Genomic DNA, 19,560 nt, shown 5'->3' on the forward strand with positions numbered 1-19,560 from the left:
CAAATGATGGCATTATGTTGTGCCATGTGTGGATGATGTCATTTTATTCTACGTTATGTCTTGGAATCGTTCATCTCACGATGTGCCTCGGCATAGTCTCCCGTGTCCTGTGCGCGACAAGCAAGACTTTCTTGTTTCCTAAGCAGGGTGGTCTCACACTCTTCTTCCTGGACCTATAGTAACGCCTAAATCTCTCGGGCTTTCATCCAGATATACATTGTCTTGATACTTGATGTCCCACTGGTAAGCCAAAGGCTCGTTTAAGAGCCACTACGCATACAACAACAACAACAACAACAACAACAACAACAACAAAACGAATAATGGGTGGATACGCTCTCATGGTATGTATGAAATTATATGAAATTCCAGTAGGGATTACACCTACAGAAATTCCCCGGTAGTCGTTGTAGAACTGTCGTAAATGTTCGTGCTCACGATCAACTATACTCACACATCTATCTAGGGCCTATATTTATTGATACCATCGTCATCTTACGCACTCCATCTTACTTGTACTCGCTATTCTATTATAGGTTAGATCCTAATACACGCGTCCGCTGCAGCGATTGACCGGCGATTGGACCTCAATGGTATTGACCGTTATACTCCCTAACCGCTTATACTTACATTAAAAAACAGTAAAAATATATTTCTAAGCGCTTCGCAATACTCGCAATTGCGCCACCTGTACGCAACGCGACTTCAATGTTCCCAAAAGTAAACAAACCGGTATTTTCCCACCATGACCTCAGTTACTCCCGATGACTCACGGTCTAAGTTCAGACGGTGCAACGATTGACCTCTGACACGCGACTGTCCCAGTTCCGTAGCAGGCACAGCTGACCTCGTTGCCAATCCTCTCTCTCTCTCTCCCCTCGCACCGAGACCGAAGCAGACCCAACCGACCTCGTTATGGCTTTTGATCTCTCTCTCCCTCACTCTCAATTACATCGCTCACTCTCTTCAAATGCACCGGCTATAGGCATGCTGCGATATGCTCATCATATCATCAAACGGCGCTGCTGCGAGCTACCATATCACGCCGAATTATAGGACCTCCTGTTGTCACTATGTATGCCCACGACCGTCACGCTACATGTTGCGCCATGTGGTGATGCAGCGTCATTCCATCCATGTTGCAATCGATTATCTCATCCCCCCAAAACACCCGCGTAATTGATCATTATATGATCTCATACTATGTCACGACATGTTGCGACATGGGCAGATATCTATCATTAATATTTTCTTGCGCCATGCGTTGCAACCGATGAATCATGATATAAACGCGACCATGATGTCACCCTATATGGTGCAATCGATGAGGTCATCTGTTACGCAAGAAATGATGTCATCATTTGCCTAATATAGCCACTGTTACGTAATACAACTGATAGTGCAATCAATTGCGCAATCTGGGCTGTCAGTCTCTAACCCCTATCTACTAACCCGGCTTATGCATATTTCCAGTGCTGTAGAATGAATAGACGGCATAGCTGATTAATGTTGAGGTTTATTCTCTCCATCCAACGCTCCGCATAAAAAAGTATGAAAACAGAGACACCACAAACTGACTAAACCCAGGATCTCCGGAGTTCAGAGATAGACCACTCCGTCAAGAGCATGCAACCGTTCCGCGGCTTCTGTTCTGCTTCGTGTCTCTTTCAATCCATTTTAAAGAGAAAAACGATAAACACTTGCTTTAGACTTGTATCAATGTGTAAATAGAGTTACCGGGTTTTAGTTCCCAATCAGCAGCTTTAGTTCAATTCAATGACATTTATTTTCAGAAAACAAAATACATAAAAACTACACAAATAACAATGAGATTGATGTGAACATTGCTTGGGTTGCGTCCTCTAGAAGTGAAGAACTCGTGGCGAGTGTGCCCTTAAAATGATTGAATATGAAATGCAACGTATGAAATTATGATTGCTGGAGATACGAAACAGAGATAGGGACAAGGACAAAGACAGAGACGGAAATGAAGACGGGACATACATACGGGCATTGACATTGACGAAGACCTAACATGGGCTTCCATATAGCAATAACAAGAACGACATGATAAGTTGGTAATTATGTACAACTGTATGTGCTTACTGTATTGTGAGTATGCATATAATATTGAAAGTTGTATTTATGTTAATATTTGTGTATATACATATATGTACATTTATGTGTATATGTACATGTGTGTATGTATGTATGTATGTATGTATATATCATGTAGATATTTCATGTATATAAATGCCAAAAAGAAGAATAATTTCCTATATATGGACAATAAACGAATCTGAATAAAAAAAAATAAAATGAATAAAAAGATGGCACATAAGAGATGTGTAGAACAAGGGGGAGGGTGGAGGGGATAGAGAATAGAAATGGAAAACAGTCATCAGGCAGTGAAACGATTCATACATCCTGCAGATAGAGTGACAGGGAGAAAAAATGATTATACTAATAACACTTAAACAATTAAAAAAATATTCATTCATACTCCATACTATTTATTGAACTGTACCAACCTTGCAACCGAATCATAAATTTGTCACGCATCCCGTGCGGGTGTGTGCTATGCCCTTTTCTGGCTAGAGGGGAAGTTTCCATAATTATCCATTTCAACAGAATTACTGCTTACAGAATTCAGTCATGGTGTCACTGAGTCTTTTTCTTTTCTTTTACTCGCAGGGAACAGAGAGAGTCAGGGTTACTCGGCGAAACGAGGGACAGTATCTCCCTACACAGCAGTACAGTGATGTCAACACCATCTACGAGGGCTTCTACCGTGGAAAGAAATGCTCAAGTACGATAGTATATGTCTCTGATTCAGCCGACTACAAAAGGAGGACTGCGTCTTATCCCGTTATATGAATCACGTTAATTCTATTTCATTTCCATGGATTTTCATTTTGATCCATCACGTTCTTGTCCCACTTGCTTATAACGATTATGCAGAAGGAGTTCATGCTGTCGGAAACTCCTGAGAAGATTCCTATAGAGTCACACAGATTCCATTCAGTATGCTCTGTTCGAACAGGGTTCTATTTTGTCTGCACTAAAATTCCGTAAAGGTTATTGAAACCATAATGATATATTTCACCTTTAGTTATGTTGGAGAAAGTATACCAATATCAAATGGAGATAGAAATTTCATGAGAAGGCGATTAGGGGCTGAACAGAGGAACGGTGGACCAGGAATATAATAATATTGATTATAAATTTCCCTCCAACTCTTTTTTTTTCTAAGACAATATCACCTTATGTTGTTCCATAGGCTCTCGCACACATTAAACATTTTGTTAAGGATGTCTAGACATAATAATTATGATGAAAGATGCGTGCTTTAATACGTGTAACTCATTCGGACACATTATGATGAAAGATGCGTGCTTTAATACGTATAACTCATTCGTGCATTTAATACGTATAACTCATTCGTGCATCATAATATGTGAGTCCATTTTTTTCAAATACGAGTCTTGTCTTAATATAGTACTCCTCTCTATCAACATTTTCAGATGATGGCCCCCTTCTCGGTTCTCGAACAGGTCCGGATAATTGTTACGAGTGGATGAGTTTTTCACAGGTATAAACTAACATTACATTCCTATCATTAATTTTTGCAAAGAAAACATTTTGCTAATGACAGGTATCTATCAAGTGTGTTGTAATCTTACACTTTCATGTAAAAAAAACCTCTTTTGACAACCTTTCTTTCTCTAACACATGGTATTGCAATAAAAAAAACACTTTTCGTAAGAGACAAACCTGAACTGCATCCCCAATGAGGCCGTATACCATCAGCCCAGTCAAGCAATTCTTATGCTGACGGTCTCCTGCTTCCTCGTTGAATCAAATGTACTGCTTTTTCTGATTTATATGCAACCATACATGTTTTACAGTCATTAATTGTCATGCATGCAGTATAAAATGCACTTTTGTGTTGCTCCTTTGTTATTTGGTTAAGTTTTGCTCAAATTTATCACACCCATGTAGGCCATAATTCATTTAGATTTGATTTGAGAAGCAAAATAAATAAGAACGAACAAACGAACGAACAAACGAGCCTCAAATAACCGCATTGTCAGTCATTTTCATCTAATTCTCGCCTAGAGCAGATAGAGATAGGCTACAAGGAGAGAAAAAAGCAAGACATGGTTAAAAGCTTTGAAGGAAGCTATGTTTGCCGATTTGATAACAATGAAATAATCACAGATATGCTATCATAATTCACCTTCATTATTATCATTATAGCGCTACTAATTTCATTGCTCCATAAAGCATTTCCGCTGTATTCCATTCGCAGCTAGAAGAGAAAGCACGCCTTTTTGGAGCTGGTTTGATGTCCCTCGGTATGTTGCCCAACGGAGAGTCTTTTGTTGGCATCTTTGCTACTAACAGAGCAGAGGTAAGTCAACATTGATAGCGAGTGAAATTATGTATTATGACAAAGAGAGTCAAACAAAATTTGTATCCACTCTAAAAAAGGGGGGAAAATAAAAGAAATTGAAATATTCGCGGTCGGCTCATCATTCTTTAAATCGTTTATTTATTTTTCTTTTCATTTCAAGATATAACTCTTAACACTACAACACCTCAGTAGTGGTGGCATGCAATTAACGCAAAAAAAAGTCTGTTCATAAAATGATTATGTCCGGATACGCTGAATAGACTTTACACTTAGCAAATTCCGTCTTTATTTTGCTTTGTATTTTGTTCTCGTTTGTTGATTTGTTTGGGGATGTCTTTGATTGAGTATCAAGTTCTCTTTTTCGCAGAGCCCTTCCTTGTAAGATGTATATAGCTATGTCCCTATAGTTCTCTTTTTCGCAGAACCCTTCCTTGTAAGATGTATATAGCTATATCCCTATAAATCAGCTGAGACATATCAATACTGCGAAATGTTAAAGAATCCTCTTTGCCACGTTTTACCTGACCGAAGGAAAATTGGAGGAATAGACGTATCCACACAGTGTTTTTGTTTTAGACAACAGAGTAATGGATATGACCCCCCCCAAAAAAAAAAAAAAAAAAGAGGGCTAGAAGAATGCCGCCACATCGATCACTGCTGAGTATTGACCCTGAAATGATTGTGATTTCGTCTGTGCATTGTTTAGTGGACAATTGCTGATTTTGCTTGCGTCTGTCACTCAATCGTCACTGTGCCTCTCTACACAAGTCTTGGAAAAGACGCCATCAAGTACATCGTCAATCAGAGTAAGCTTGCTTGGACACCTGATCAATTTAGAATTGAATCGTTGTCTCACTTCATTGGTGCATCTCAGATGAGTTCTGATTATAACTCCTCAGCAGGAGGACTACGTTTGCAGATGAGAATATTACCAATTATACTTATCATAATTGTAATTTTTAACTTACAGCAGTGGATCCGCCAGAGAATAAAGTGTATATTTCGTCCGATTTAACCCCCTTTTCGATAGAATGGAATCAATCAGTACATTACTTGCCAAATAATAAATTCATCAGTCATGATTCTAAAATTGTACACAATTTAACATGAGTGAACTGCAATGAATTATTCTTATCCGTTTTTCCGGTCTGTGCTTCTTCTTCTTTTCTCTCACTTTTGTCCATAATTGATCAACATTAATTTCATGTACACTACTTTCCAAACCAGCCAACATGTCTTTACTGATATGCGACACTATGCAAAAAGCTGAAACTGTGCTCGAAGAAAGCGCCGCTCTCCCGAGTCTAAAAACAGTAGTGGTGTGCGACTTTCCAGCTGACGGTACAGACGACACTCAACGCAGATTCAAAGCTGCGGGACTGAAGCTTTTGTCCTTCAACGACGTGCTGTCTGCGGGGACTGCAAACCCGTGCGAACTGGTGGTGAGAGCATTTACTTTCGCACGTTTATAGTAATATTTGACGGGGGAAAAATGCACAATTTCCGCGAAATATCAAGTGAAATGACTTCTCAAAACACTATTCCCCGCCATAATTCATCAAATTGTCGAAACAGCTGGGAAATCCCAGCTCTATGAATGCAGAAATAATCTATATGAAAGAAATCTTAATAGGCCTACTCTGCTGTAACTAAAAGTGTGAATTCATGGCGTCACCTTTGTCCGTGGTCTAAACGATCTCGCACAAATCAAACTAGACTAGCTCTCTTCTTCTTTATCGTGAGCCGACATTTTTATTTGCCAAAAATTCATGATAAGTCTTCCTGAGAAATTGTCACTGTCATAATTAGCAACGACTAGTTCTTTATCGCTTCTTCGACGTTCTTTCAATCGGATACTGTAGTTATGTGTCATTTTCCATTCGCAGATCCCCACACCATCCTCTCTGAATACAGTAGTCTACACAAGCGGAACAACCGGTAAGTTTTCGTTCGTACTCTGCAGAAATGTGCGACTAAACGGATGTATCCATATCTGCACTATAGAATTATTAAACAATATTTGAAAGTCAGTGACCTGCCGGGACGAAAAGGGCCAGGAATCGGACACAGCTGAGCCGAAAATTGCGCCTTGCAAATCGATATTTAGTGACAAACTGATCCAAGCAAGGACCCTCTCAAAAAGCCCAAACAAACAAACAAAACAAACACAGACACAGACACAGACAAACGATAGCAGCAATTTCTGTGGCACGTCTTCGCAGGTTTCAAGAACTTACAAACGAATCCGAAGCTTCATATTACCGCCTTAAAAAGTCAAAAGACTCCTAATAGGAACAAGGGAAAGATTTATTCACTCGACTGGTTTTTGCTAAGGTCCTGGTCACACATATTAAAGCGAAGATCGGTCGCCAACCATTCTACGACCTCTGAAATCACTATAGTCGGCAGTTGGTTGTCACAGGTCGAAAAAAAAAATATTTTGGAAGTCGTCGAATGGTTTGTCAGCAGTCGGCGTCCGGATTTGGTCGGCCAGAAGTTTTCGATGCAGCATCAAAAACCGTCTGCTGACCAAACTGGTTGACGAAAGTTTTTTTCTTGTTCTTCTTCTTGTATTTAATTGGTCGTGAAAAGGTCGGAAACAGGTCGCCAAAATATTAAGGACTAATCTTCTTTGATTTCTGGTTCTTGGCATGAAGATTTTTGGTCGTCAGCCAGTTGCCAACCATTTGCCCGTTTGCCCGCCAATTAAAGACTGAAAGCAGACCATTTTCTGAGTGGTCCCTGACCGGATTACATCTTTAACAGCTACTATCAACAACTTTTTTTTTTTTCGAGAGAGAGAGCACCGTAGAGTATCTGCGTCCAAGTGCCGCGTCCAAGTGCCGCGTCCATGTGCTATAGGTACCATAAGTCTTCGATTCACTCCACGTTCATTCATGCACCGTTTCCCGATCACACAAAGCGATCCCTACAATGCAACGACATGCTTCTTCTTCTCGACTTTCATGGAAAGAATTATGTTGACTCTTTATTGACAGGTAGTAGTACATCTGAGCAGTTCTACACATGTTTGATCCTGGAGCAATTGTTGCCGATCCCCGAACAAAAATCAGCAAACAATGGGCAACCAATTTCTGAAATGGTCTTCGTCATAATCATAAAAGTCGCCGACCAGTTGCTGACCATTTACAAACTTTACTGCAAGCAGTTGCTAATTCATCATTATGTTTTTGTTGTTGTAAAACATTTGCAAAATGCCCTCTCACATGTCATCATATCGTTTGCAAACGGTGGGCAACCGGTGGGCAACCGGGCAATAACCGATCGACTTTCAGTCGCCAACCACGAATTTTTGGGTTTGGTCGCCAGTTGGTTGTCGATGGTCTCCATAAATTTTGGGTTGCTGGAGGTCGGCCGTCGGCGACCAGTCTTGGCGTATGAGTGACCAGACTAGAAAGCTCGCATATCGCCAGATAGATTGATCGAACACGCTGTGCATGTGTATCAAAACTGATGTTTTTTTTTCCTTTAATTGCATATTTTTCATTGATCTTTTGAGCGCCGTTCTCTCTAAACTTTAACCATTATGGATGCAAAGACGCGAATCCACAGAGCTGTAAAATATGCAGTTTCTGTGACTGTAAATAAATTATTCTGATTTTTAAAAGCTGCCGCCGATTGTATGGTCCGTTTCACATGGCAGGCCCTGATAATGATTGTAAAGAAATTCACTGGAAAACTAAAAAGCAACCGACGTTTTATACGTACATTCGGTTTGTTACATGCTCCACTGAGAGGCAATTGTTGATGACCGCTTTGATAGATCAAAGATAGGATTTCTCCCCATCCAGTGCATACTTTTCATAATGTACATTGGCATTCGGAAGATAGCATGCATGCTGACATGTAAAGTAGGTCGAACATTTATTGCCTGATGCGCTCTTGATCAAGCTGTTGGTCTATAATGTATTTAATGAAAGTAGACAGACGGATGCCGCTATCTGATTGTTTATGCTACTGCCACAGATATAATATGCGCACAGAAATGGGCCTATATGCCAGCGAAGTGCATATCTATACCTTAACTTTGATAAGCTGTTAATCAGCCAAATTACGGCACCCTGTTGAACCAGGGAGGTATCCTCCCACCTCCCTGGTTGAACATTGATTATAACAACAACGACAAGCTGAGGTAGTTTCCATTTGTGCTGACTTCTTGAAATACACGTAAAATGACAATGAAGGGGAATTCAAGGTTTCCATGTTCACATATCATGTGAACTTTGAATTCCATTAGAATTATATGCTCTTTCACATTTATATGCAGTAAGTGATTTCTCATTGTCTCATATAATAGGTAAAAATCTGAAGCGCCATCTCAACCAATACTACACCATCCCTTTAAGCTATTAGGCCTGACCATTCTTGTTGCAAATCTTCTTCCTTTTTTGCCATCTTTTGTTTTCCAGGTGTGCCAAAAGGGGTTCCACTCACCCATCGCCACTACATCGTTAACCATGCAAACATTCACTCTACTTTCGATGTAAGACTCTCAGGTTAATATATTGTTGCGTCATGAATAGTTTATTGTAGCAGGAATGAATGTTTTACATGAGTGGATAAAAATACGTTTTGCCATATACATGCACTGACCATACGGTCACTATGAAGTAGACGCCTACCTATGTTCCCGCGTAAGTTTTGCCAAGAATGTAGAATTAGGTCTTATTGCATGGCAGCCACAATCTCATAGCTCAATATTTTCTGTGCAGTGTGTTTTAATCTTGGGTTATTTATACGAATATTTGTGTGATGATCTGATTTGTATTAAATGTGCAATAAATGACATGAAACCACATAACATTTTTACAGGCAACAGCTTGATTCTTATTGACGTCCTCTCATGCATTCACAGACAGCCATCTCATGAGGACGTAGGATTAGATACGAACTTCATCATGGATACAATAGAAATATGTAGAAAAGTTAACGAGAGAACAGCCAAAGGTGCTCATTAACACAATGTATCCAAAAATATGAAGTAGGATCATTATAATGTTGTAACTGCATTGTGTCATTCTACTTCCTGTTTCCCCGTCAGTATACCACGAGGCAACTGTCCTTTTCCATCCATGATAATTGTATCTTGAGGATTTATTCTTTTCAGGTTGGCATATATGCCACTCCTAAAGACGTACATCTGTCGTACCTCCCACTGGCCCACGTCTTTGAGCGTGCAACTCAGGTAAATTACGTAATGTATATCTGCAGAAGTGTGTTGCATTTTTATCACTGTGAAGGAAAAAAAAAGAAATAGGCCCTACAAGTGGAGATCTGTCATATTCAAACTTCATTCCAACTTTTCAGAAAAAAAAGGGTTGTTCTGCATGACAGCAAGAACGTTTGCACAGAAATTCATATTCAATTCAATTCAATTCAATTCAATAGTTTATTTCCATCATCACAAAGAAAAGAAAAGAAAAAGTTGACATAATCCAAAGTGATACAATTTTTTTTCATTTCTCTTACACTCGTCTGATAAAGGATTTGTTCAATACGATATAAAGTATATCATACACGAATGATGTCGTAAAAAAGAAACAATACACTTTGTCATGGCAACAATAATAGTAAATAATCACAATGATGGAAAACAGTGTTCCACTAAAAAAGCCACGCTTGTCAAACGTGGAACACTGGGGCAAAACAACAACAGCACCAATTTGTTATACCAATAAGACATATTCATTTTAAATTCTTCTATAAACTATTGTACATTTTACTCATTGATATAATGATGTTGATACTATAATGAACAATACTTACTAAGATTTTAGGATCCTAGTAAGTATTGTTCATTATAGTATCAACATCATTATATCAATATCATTATTTGTGATGATGGAAATAAATAAACTATTGAATTGAACAGAAATTCATACATGATAATATCAACCTAAAATTTCAATTTAAAGGATTTCAAACACCTAATGCATGTGAACTAGATTTCAACATAAAATTTTGAATGCATTGATTATCACAGACGGATGCATAGCTATAGTTACAAGGTTTTCAAAGGAAATTGATTTGACTACATTATTAAACCGGCTGTTCAGTTGATTTTAAAGTTGCAATCTGAGCATGAGTAAAACATCATTATTTCATATGGATAACTTTACGCTCATCGACTGAGTAATGTCGACACGTTCCTTTCATGCAAACACTAAAAAACAACAACAACAAACAAACAAAACAAAACAAAAACAAAAACGGTAATACATCTACCTTTTCAAATTTCCCTGGTCGACTGCTTCATTGAAATTCAACACGTTTGAGGGATTGATTCTGTTTCACTGAAGTAAATGTGTCCGATATTAAACTTTATTTCGTTTGCGATGCACAGTACCACTGCCTGATCCATGGAGTGCCCATGGGTTACTCTCGGGGAGATCCACTGTTGCTTCTCGATGACATACAGACGCTCAAACCAACTTTTCTCTTCGGTGTGCCCAGGGTATACAACAAAATATATCACGAGGTAGGTATCACGTGATTTTTCACCCTTACTGCATGCATTTGATTTTGTGTGAGTGTGTGTAGGCCTCAGTGATGTGCATGTATGCACATGCGCTGTGTTTGGGTATGAGATGAGACCTTGAAGTAAACGGCATATTGTGTGCATGTGTGTGTGCGTGCTTTCACACGCGCTGTGTGTGTATAAGATGAGACGATGAAGTGAACGTAACTTTGAACATTGAATCCTCCATACATGCAGGGATAGTCTTATGAATATATGGATATAATGATATATATATACCTAATAACACATATTATACATACTTACCGGAGACAATGTAGGTCCTCGAGTTTTTCAACATGCTATTCGAATTTGAATGTTGATACTTCATTTTTTTACATAAAAAAAGAATAGCATGGCTATCTTGCTGGACACGTAATTGGGAATCACCATTTGAAAACAATAACCTTTTCCACTTGTATTTCGTCATCGGTCGGTAGTGCAAGTATTGGTAGTTTCAGGATGTCAGTATATATAAAGAAAGAGAATAATATTCATCCTCTACATTCCTCTGTTTATTACATGACATGACCGTGTCTATTCCATTACTTTTGAAGGTGATGTTGAGTGTTTCAAATGCCAGCCCAGTGAAACGCGCCTTGTTCAACTTTGCCTATCAACAAAAGCTAAAAGAATTGAAGAGGTGAGTCTCTGAAGAAGATTTTACCGTATTTTTTTCAAACTCACAGGAAAACCCTTTTTTTTCCGACACACACACACAAAAAAAAAAAAGAAAAAAAAAACCCACACAAACCCAAACCTATATCCATAGAAAATGTAAGGACAATTAAATATTTAGGCGTTACACTTGACTCTGGTATGACATTATGACGAACATAATTATTTCAAAAGTTATTGGTCAAAATGCCTCGCACGCGCATGATACGATAATGATTATGTTGAATTACGAGAGTCAAACAATTTATGTCATAAATAAAATCAATAGAAAAAAAAATCTATATGTTGCCACGATTTTACCTTCCACTGATTATTTGCTGCACATCTTTGGTATACTAGTATAAGCTATGTAACAAACCCATAAGAATAAGATTTTAAAAAGTCAGAATAAGTATGCACGAATAGTTTTGATAAAGGATTGTACGCCAATAATTTCTTTTATCATGGCTACTACTAAAACACTGATCAATTCAGTGCTTATTTACATCGATGTAGGGCAATTTGCCAATCAATTGCAATGAAAACATCTCGACGGAAGAATTTCATGAGTTTGAATAATTACGCAGTACCCTCTGCATGCTATAAGGATTAGAACCAACACTTGGTGTCGGGCGGAAGCTCGGTGGTCTAGTGGAAAACGACGCCTGTCCGGAGATCAGGAGGTCGTAGGTTCGAATCCTGCTCAAGTACGTACACTCATGATTTCTTTTTTTCATGGCTACTACAGTATTGTATACTAAAACACTTATCAATTCAGTGCTTGCTTACGTCGATGTAGTGTAATTTGTCAACCATTTGCAATGAAAACATCTCGACGGAGGAATTTCATGAATTTGAAGGATTGTCTTACATCCCATAACCGATAGGCCAACCTCGCGGAATACATGGAATAGGATAGAGGAAACAAATATGTAAACAAATGAACAGCGCTTCTTGGTTTGTGCTATGTATAATGCTATATACATGTTACACCACATGCCCAAGGTGAAATGCCTCTTCGTGTCCAATAATCTCACTAGACAAAGTAAACACTAGCACAGAGGGATAAACAGAGTTCGTTTTAGATTTGCTTTGGAGTACTTGATCGCTCTGCACAGCTTACGAGAGAAAGATCACCCCATGATAGAACACCCTCGCCTATAGCGTAACAGAGTTATTAATTTTAAAAAAAAAGGTTACCTCAAAGTGTCGAGATCCTAAGTCAAACTTCGATCATTTTTCTTCCAGAGGAGTACAAAGGAGAGACACAATATGGGACAAACTCGTGTTCAAAAAGATTCAGGTGAGAGACGATCCGAGAAAAAAAGGAAAAAAGTAACAAGTTTGAATGTATTGCTCGTTTCGTTGTTCACATCGCAGGCCTTCAGTCTAATCCATCATAATATTTCATATTGATGAAAAACAGGTCATATCTTGCTAGAAATTAGATACTGTTACACAGCATCTACATAAATATTAAGAAAAAAACGTGAATCCTTACTCTTCGTTTATAGCAAACTGTCTTGTGGTGCAAATGTTGGAATACAGATTGTGCTGTTTGAGTGATATAGGATTTCGGGTGGTTTCTTGAACCTTAAAGCTCAGAGAGATTATCAAGCAATCTTTAGTGACATATTACGCAAAATTCTGTGCTTAAAAACATCCGGCAAAACATTGTCAAAGTAAAGTATTTAAGTGATTATGACATCAGATAGCAAGATGACAACAACATGCCACAATCTGATCTTCAAAACAAGAGTTCTTTACAAATAAGGATCGATATAATTTTCTACCCTCACTGTAGTACTTAAATCCCGCTCTCCCTGTTTGTTCTCTCTGACTCTCATTTGTTGTGAAAGCAAACATATGTAGGCCTACATTTATTTTGAATCTGAACAGGACATCTTCGGAGGCAGAATACGATTGTTATTCTCCGGGGCAGCGCCCATCTCAGCTGAAGTCTCCACGTTCTATCGTGCGACAATGGGTTGTGTGGTAAGTTGTATAGCCGCTCAATCATAGCTTGCGAAAATTAGACTTTTAATTTCAATTCAGTTTTCAATTCCATTCTACTTTATTTCCATTAAACAAAAAAAGTAACACCCACAAAGCATTCATTTATCAGCTCACACTGTTGAGCAATCAAAGAAAAAAATGTACCAGACATGAAATGTATTACAAAATAGAATATGTACGGATAACGGGAAAGCAAAGATTTCAGCCTCAATGGATTAACCTCTTATAGCAATTGAAGATTCCGAACGTAATGGCCTATCAATGGTTCCCTATAGAAGATACAGCAATATTACTCTCATTTCGGCAACTTTCTGAATTACTTGAAATAGCTATTTGTCTATTATAAGTAATGTTTATTTGAAAACCTATTGAGACTTTACCTAGAAAACGGTGTGTCACAGAAGTAATTCTGACATACTTTTGTTGACCTTTGACGTCTTTCAAATTACGTAATTATATGTTCTAATATTTTATATGAAAACAATAAAAATGGTAAGGTTGTTGTTGTTTTAAAGAAAGAAAGAAAAGAGAGAGAAAAAATGGGGCCCTATACACACAATTTGCCCCAGACAGCACTTAACATAAAACAAACATTATGAATCTTAGAGAGATATAAACAAGAATATTGAATTTCTTATACAAAGTCTCCATGAGGGAGCTCATATCGTCTCCACGAGGGAGCTCATATTGTCTCCACAAAGGAGCTCATTAAGTCTTCACGAGGGAGCTCATATGGTAAGGCATAAATGGTAAGGCATAAAACTATAAAAATGCGGACGGGCGGTTTCGGGTGGTTCAGTTACCGTGTTGTTGTTGTTTTTTTCGTTTTTTTTTCAGACATAAGATTCACATACATTTCCATTTGTAATTGATAAGACGCAATATTCTTTATCCCGTGATATTTATTTTTCGAATTGTTTAATGAATTTTCAGTTTTTCGAGGGGTATGGACAGACGGAGACAACGAGCTGTATCACTCATACCATTGACACGGATATGACTGCAGGTCACGTGGGCATCCCTGGCGCTGATATGCAGATTAAGCTAGTGGATGTACCTGAGCTGAACTACTTCTCAACGGAAGACGTGGGTGAGGTACATATTTCACCAGTTGCTGTAAACTTAGATATACAGTCATATCATAAAGTATATCAGGGTTTCTAAGCGACGAGATGACGTATCGCACATCGTGTTTGGTTTTCAGCTCCAAAACGTATAACTTGTCTCGTTGTGACGAATCATAATCATGGAAGTGAGAAATTAATAATTCTGTTATGACAGGGAACGATATGGTTTATACATAAACATGTAAATAATATAGTTGCATATCCATTTACATAATACATGTATAGTTTATTCATAAATACATGCATACATACACGCATATATACACGACATAATATATTTGCGTAAGTAAAGTGACATGGCTTTCACTATAGCTTTTGTTGGGAAGGGTCCTGGGGTTGATAGAATAATTTCCTTGTCCATGTGGATTGCAAGTATAGTCTCAACGTTGATTATTTCCCAGGTCTGTGTAAAAGGCAGTAATGTCTTTGACGGCTACTTTAAGGAGCCAGAGAAGACGAAGGAGGCGTTTGACGAGGATGGCTGGCTCCACACGGGAGACATCGGTCGCTGGAATAAGGTAAGCCTTAGAACGTATGTCGTTCTTATAACTGAGATGTTGTCTTGTCCGTTGGCTAACCACTGTGCGCACTATGCTCATTTCTTTAGAAGAGAAATTACGGCAAACTCATTACTTCTTATTCTTCGTGGCACTACAGCTACTCAAGAGTTCTTTAATGATTTTTGTGTGATAAAGACGCCTGTGGATGAATCATAGTCGTTGCATTTCTGAATAGTTTAAATAGTATTATAACTTGAAAGCAACTGACTCTAAAATTCGTAAGCATATCTTTCGCTCGAGAGAAAAAAAAGAAAAGAAAAAAGAATAGGAGCATCCGTGTACTTCGACACGAACGATCAGGCAAAAATAGAATAATATCACATGGGGTCACTTCAAAACTGTAGAGATTTGTGAAGCCAAAGTAAAAGTAAATAGAGTCCCACTTTCAGTTTTCAGTTACTGATGCTCCCTTTTATCTATCTATAACCAGAATGGGACACTGTCAATCATCGACCGCAAGAAGCAAATCTTCAAGCTGTCCCAAGGGGTCTACGTGACACCAGAGAAGGTGGAGAATGTGTACATCCGACTACCTCTTGTCATGCAGATCTTCATCTACGGAGACAGTTTGCAGGCTAGTGGTGAAATACTTTACTTGTGTTTCTTTAGAAAAGAAACAAAGATTTCCTCGCATTCTTGCATTGACTGATTAAATGATCACATTCATTCTTTCTCTCATTCATTCATTCATTTATTCATTCATTCACCTATTCATTAGTTTATTCGTTTATTTAAGCCCCTTAACGGTTCAAGACTCTGTCACTGATCCACATGAAACAAAGTTGCCGATAAGTGCAAGGCATCAAATGCGGAATATATGTGGTTGGGCGCAATTTATAAAGTGGGTACATGGGATGACTGCGTTGAAGGGGACAGCATGAAATATCTAAACAACAACTATCCAGAAACTGCTTAGTTCAGGGCAACGTTCTTGTGCTACAGCGCCCCGCAGGATATGTTGCCTGATTACCGAACTTTCATTGTCTCGTTTTCAACATGACGAGAAGTGAGATTACTTTAATTTAATTGTATGACTCTTGAGCGATAACAAACGGGACCTAAAGAGCCATGGAGTAGATTAGGTCTACCAACCAACCAAGGATAGGACATTCACCATTCTTTCTTCTCTTTTTTAAAGAACTAATCCCCCACCGATTATAACTTGTAACACATGACAATTTTGATGATGCATTTTTTACCTCTCTGTTTTTTTAAAAGAACTAATAACCCACCGGTTATAACTTGTAACACATGACAATTTTGACGATTCATTTTTTCATTTTACCTCTCTGTTTTTTAAAAAGAACTAACCCCCCACCGATTATAACTTGTAACACATGACAATTTTGACGATTCATTTTTTCATTCACCTCTCTGTTTTTTTTTTTTTAAAGAACTAACCCCCCCACCGGTTATAACTTGTAACACATGACAATTTTGACGATTCATTTTTTCATTTTACCTCTCTGTTTTTTTAAAAGAACTAAACCCCCACCGGTTATAACTTGTAACACATGACAATTTTGACGATTCATTTTTCCCCATCTTTTAATCCCGGAGCAGCCTCATGTAGTTGGGATAGTCGTACCCGATCCGACAGCATTAAAGAAAATCGGCGAGGGTAAAGGTGTGACGGGATCATACGAAGATCTGTGTAAGAGCGAGGTAAGAACCAGGAATCTTGCAGTTCGCGAAAGTATGATGACTAGACAGCACTGCCAGTTAGAAAACACAAGTTATGCCAACTCTGAGCATTGTGAATCTGTCGTGATATTGTTTTTTCGATTCTTTCTTTTCCGTACGCAGGTAGTGACCAATGCTGTTCTCAAGGTTCTGCAGAAACATGGCAAAGATGACGGTCTTCAGGGATTTGAACAGGTATACACATTCATTTATTTTCTTCATTACTCATCACGATGTTTACCGGTATATAGTTTATGCATTATTTAAATGTACATTCTCCCTTTAAAAGATGATTTGAAATATTAACGGATTTTTGAACATGAAAATATTATGTGAGTATACACAAACAATAAACCGATCAAATCATGTCCAGATCAGGCTCGTCCATCCGAAATTGAAAATATGGTAAGTACTGACGAACCTCCGGATTTACGCACCTTATTTCGGATTAACGAACCTTCTGCATAGCGAACCTTTTTTTTTTTTTTTTTTTTTTTCGTTTTCGGATTATTGAGCCTCGTAAATAACGACCCTTCAAAATTACTAATCCTCGGAAAAATGAACCTTCCTAATAAGGAACTGTTACCGTTCGTAAAGTTTAATCAAACATTACACCAAGAAATGCATTGTTGAAAACGTTCGTGCCATCAGTCTGCGGTATTTTGCGTAGTCTGACAATTTCATTTAGCGTCTCTGTTCTGCAGGTCCACATACTCCAAGCTCACATACAATGATAGTAAAATTATTGTTATCTTCCTAATATGTCACTCAAGGTGCAAGCCATCGCACTCCACCCGGAACAATTCAGTGAGCAAAACGGGTTGCTGACCCCGACCCTCAAGTCAAGAAGAACGGAACTGAAGAAATATTTCCAGAATGAGCTGGACCGACTTAACCAGAACCTGCAAAGATCATAAGTCTTTGATATTATGCCCGGAATTCAATCAAAAGAACTGGCGTATATGAAATATAGTGAGGTTCTTTATAGAGACTGTGTCAGCTGAACGTGTTGCTATTTGCGATCTTTGCAATGTTCACAATACCAACTTAAAATGTTGACAGATTTAAAAAAAAAACTTGTGTGTGGCTGTGTGTGTGAGCGTGCGTGCGTGCGTGCATGTGTGTGTGCTTTAAAGTCTCATTGATCTTTACAACTTTCAATCTTCACAAAAAGTATGTATTCCCATTGTGTACCCTTGTCATATCTTGGAAAATTGCCTGCCTAACATATTGATGACTGAACCTGTTGTATACACAGTCATTTATACATTAGCCTTTATACGAATTATGAAATATGTGAGGAGACTCATACATATAGGCACACAACAGCATAGTTTTGGGGTCTTGCAAAGAAAATATTCAGGAATTAAACTATCATATTGGTTGAGTATACATGAGTATACATGGGCGTCAATGGGGGGGGGGGGGGGAGGGGGGCTTGTCGGCTGAAGAAACCGAAAGTTGCGCTGAAGGCCCACCCCCCTTTTTTTTTTCTTGTTAGCTGATGAAACCCGGAAGTGGAACCAGAAATATTAACGCACCCCCTTGAAAAAAGCTGATGACGCCCTTGGTATATAATAATCATTCATGCTTATCGTACAGATTGCTGTATGATTTCTGATAGTATGCAGGACATTTTGACAGAGTAACAAAAACGAAAGTTATTTCGTATATTTACTCAATATTATTTGCCAAATTTTGGCGTATAAAGCTCAAGTCAAAAAGACAGACTAAATGCCTCGTTTTTCTTTTTGATGTTACGTAAAATGTGGCTAGCAAGAAACAAAACAAGAAAAGAGGAAAATTTAAGTGAATCAAGCCTTTTCCACTCTGTACCGGTCAGTTACCGGTATTAAATATCTGCCTTGGGAGTCTTATTCATTATGTCTAAGTGACAATTGTGGTGGCGAATATCAATTATTCCAAATGGCGTGAAATAGATATACTCTCCTGGATATAACAAATTCCAAATCCTACGCTCACAGAAATGATTTTACTTGTAGATACCGTGCTCCCCCCCCCCCCCCCACAACAACAACAAAGTTTAACTGAAGCTGTTCTTAATTTCAGAATCATATGCCATTTGTCCTTTACATTTTTTCAAGAATGCATTTCTTACACATTTATGTTTGTATATTGACATTATTTCATACAGGAGCCAGAGTAGTCCGGACCTTTCTTTTTTTTTAAGCAATGGTGTATGATACTGCGATTCCGATAGAAATTTGATCCATCATAGCCATTGATTGGCGATATCGAAATAACCGTAAAATTACTTAAAGTAAGCTTGACACTGTTTTATGTATTGTTTCTACGACAATTTCATGAAGTAATACGGTTGTATGATTTTCTCTCGCTTTCTGGGTCGTAAGAATGATGTGTATTGAGGTCATGTTGTGACTTCGCGAGTGTGAGAAGTTCAGCGTGACTTTTATGTAAAGTTTTGTACATGAGGTTGGATATAACAGGTTGTATATTGTATTGGCGCTTCTATATGAAATTGCAGTGTGTGCAATTCAAACTTTTGATAACGTTCGCAGAGAAAGAGAGAAAGAAAGACGT

General features: G+C 38.3%; 1 protein-coding gene across 1 annotated transcript; it reads left to right on the forward strand.

Moving 5' to 3' along the window:
* Positions 1-323: 323 nt before the first annotated feature.
* LOC139742233 (long-chain-fatty-acid--CoA ligase 5-like) lies at positions 324-18,086 on the forward strand. The gene is made up of 19 exons (XM_071652811.1): positions 324-344; positions 2,695-2,809; positions 3,525-3,592; positions 4,313-4,414; positions 5,124-5,223; positions 5,645-5,859; positions 6,304-6,355; positions 8,848-8,921; positions 9,546-9,623; positions 10,782-10,916; positions 11,513-11,598; positions 12,861-12,915; positions 13,512-13,607; positions 14,562-14,723; positions 15,157-15,273; positions 15,746-15,889; positions 16,879-16,980; positions 17,122-17,193; positions 17,772-18,086. The coding sequence occupies exons 1-19, from the start codon at positions 324-326 to the stop codon at positions 17,913-17,915; spliced, it is 1,938 nt and encodes a 645-aa protein (XP_071508912.1). The 3' UTR covers positions 17,916-18,086.
* Positions 18,087-19,560: the final 1,474 nt, after the last annotated feature.

Source organism: Diadema antillarum, unplaced genomic scaffold, assembly GCF_040938485.1.
Source record: "Diadema antillarum isolate AM-2024a unplaced genomic scaffold, OU_Dant_1.0 seq00000989_RagTag, whole genome shotgun sequence".
Classification (NCBI taxonomy): Eukaryota; Metazoa; Echinodermata; class Echinoidea; order Diadematoida; family Diadematidae; genus Diadema; species Diadema antillarum.